At 47.9% G+C, this 2,758-nt stretch overlaps 1 protein-coding gene across 1 annotated transcript; it reads left to right on the top strand.

Annotated features, from left to right (window-relative positions):
• Window positions 1-870: 870 nt before the first annotated feature.
• LOC144105295 (uncharacterized) lies at window positions 871-1,517 on the top strand (the record flags this gene model as incomplete). Its single annotated transcript, XM_077638435.1, has 1 exon — window positions 871-1,517. A coding segment is annotated over one exon (534 nt), but the record flags the coding sequence as incomplete, so codon positions are not given.
• Window positions 1,518-2,758: the final 1,241 nt, after the last annotated feature.

The raw sequence follows: 2,758 nt of genomic DNA, 5'->3' as shown, positions 1-2,758 counted from the left end.
AACCAGTTTCCCAGCACCTTTCTGCAATGCAAACTTAGTTTCGCTGTGGTTAGTAGTGAAATATTCTGGTTGCTGTGGAGCATGAGAAATTGATCATGACGTTGGTGTTTTGCCAATGTTCTCCGAGAGTCAACTGACATCATGGTAACCGATCAGTGCGGAGAAGAACGTATGATTATGAGATAATGCATTGTATATTAGCAAAGTGACCGAATCCCGTGAAATACAGCGCCCTTCAGGTATTTTACCATGATATCAGAAAAAAATATTAGGCAACAAGCTGCGGAAGCAATTGCTCAAACTGATCTAGGTATGGCATCACAGTGCTTATAATAACACCCTCAACAGGTTCCCACCTGGAATGCCAGACATAACCAATTAATCTATGATAATAAAAATGCGGATTTAGCGTTTATCTTCGAAAGCAATCCCAGAACAAAAGAGAAGATAAACCTCTGAAAGATTTGTCGCAAAATGAAACGCTCTAAAAGCAGTCATCTTTTAAACCGATCAGTCAAGTACGTGCTCTCAAACCACGTCGCCTCCCATTCCCATATTTTACGGAGAGCAGCAAGAGCGACGATCGATGATAAACCATCTGGCATCTGGGAGTAACCGCACGCTGCTGAAAACTGCTGCTTGTCTGGAACAGAAACCTTGTCGGCATATAAGGACGCTCAAACTAAGTGTCATGCCTGAGATACGGCTCCCGATGTAAGATATCACGTTGCTGGCTAAGCAATGCTCCCCTTAAGAACTTTGAGCAAGACAGCCACGGTTAAAAGAAGCGGTGGACCACAGAAATCTGGGGTGTTGTGCTGATTGTTGACATGCTGTTAATATTTCCGCGAAAACTCAAAATATGTGCACTCTCCACAGGCAATCCTTTTCTTTGGCTCTGCTCTGACGGCCTGCGCCACGGCCGGTGGACTGGGTGGTGGCTATGGAGGCGGCTATGGAGGCGGCTATGGAGGTGGCTATGGAGGGCTCTACGGAGGTGGCCTCGGCTATGGAGGAGGACTCGGCTATGGAGGAGGTCTTGGCTACGGTGGTGGTCTCGGATACGGGGGTGGTCTAGGTGCTGGGGGTGTTGGTGTAGGAAGCAGCGTGACCCTGCTGCGAGGAGGACCCGGCTTCTCCAGGGCAGTGGCTGGACCTGCGTTCGTCGTGAGGACCGTGCACCACGTGAACAAGGTGCATGGCGGAGGTGCCCTCGTGGCCCACAGCGGTATCGGAAGCGTTGGTGGTGGACTCGGATACGGCGGAGGACTCGGATATGGAGGAGGCCTCGGCTACGGCGGCGGACTCGGCTACGGCGGTGGACTCGGATACAGCGGTGGCCTCGGATACGGAGGCGGTCTCGGAGGCGGCCTGAAGTACGGCGGATACTCTCTCAAGGGTTAGGTGTGCATCTCTTTGCAACCCACGTTAGAGGAAGTTGTGCGACGCGAGCCTCAGCAAAGTGACTTCATTTGCGACGTGGAGTGGACCTGAACCAAATCACCAATTCTTGAAAGAACAGCAAGAGAGAAGGAAGTCTTACTGTTCCTTTCTGCGTTAACAATTCGCCAAAGACTGCTGTCTGCTGTACAGGCCCTGGCTCTGCAGAATTTGTAAGAGATGAAAATCCTGAATAAATGCTCATTTCACAACTTTATTTTCAATGTAAAAAGTGTTACAGCAATTAACGTGCACTGACATCGCACACAGGTGCCTTAGCGTTTTGCTTCCATAAAAACACGGCGGTTGCGTTTTTATGGAGGCAAAACGGTAAGGCGCCCGTGTGCTGTGTGATGTCAGTGCACGTTAAAGATCCCCAGGTGGTCGAAATTATTCCGGAGCCCTCCTCTACGGCACCTCTTCCTTCCTTTCTTCTTTCACTCCCTCCTTTATTCCTTCCCTTACGACGCGGTCCTGGTGTCCAACGAGATATGAGACAGATTGTGCACCATTTCCTTTCCCCCAAAACCAATTATTAATATTATTTGTTCAAAATTATTATTATTTGTATAGACAGGTGCCAAGCCAACAGTACTTCTTTATTTATTACAGAGACTCGCAGCGCCCGAAGGCATTATTGCAGGGGGGGCGGGGGGGGGGGGGGAACAATAACCTCTCCTCGTTTGGCCGAAAGCACACCGGATAACAAAAATACAATGACAAAACTAATAATACATGAGGAAAAGCATACACTGAAGGAGGACAACCACGCCCCATAAATACAATGACACTAATGAAGTGAAAAGACACGGGAAATAGAACTGTGCGCCACGCCACACATCAGATAAGAATGCGCGGAATTGACCTTCCGTTCAACACTCAGTGACGCCGGCTTGCAGCCTGTTCCACTTATTGATCGTCCGTGGAAAGAACGAGGTTTTGTAAATATCTGTCCTAAATTCAATCTGTGGGATTGTCCACTGATGATCAATTCGTCTAGAAAAAAAGAGAGGTTTAAGCAATAAACCGGTCTTTGTCAATGTTCAGCTTTCCAAAACCGATGCGATGCATGATTTGCAACCACAAATGTTTCCTGCAGTTAGCTAAAGATCCCCAACCATGGTGGTTTAGTTAAGTGACAGTAGTTGAGAAGCTGTAATTATTAGGCACAAATCTCGCAGCATTATTCTGGACGCGCTCGAGCGTGTCACAAAAGTAACCAAACTGGCGGTCCCTTACAGAGCAGGCATATTCAAGAATTGGCCGTATGTAAGTCAAATGTAGGAATTGTTTGACATTAGGCTGTGCTTTATTGTAA

The sequence above is a fragment of the Amblyomma americanum genome, chromosome 9 (genome assembly GCF_052857255.1).
Source record: "Amblyomma americanum isolate KBUSLIRL-KWMA chromosome 9, ASM5285725v1, whole genome shotgun sequence".
NCBI lineage: Eukaryota > Metazoa > Arthropoda > Arachnida > Ixodida > Ixodidae > Amblyomma > Amblyomma americanum.
The sequence above is the reverse complement of the archived record's forward strand: the minus strand, read 5'-3'. Positions and strand labels throughout refer to the sequence as shown.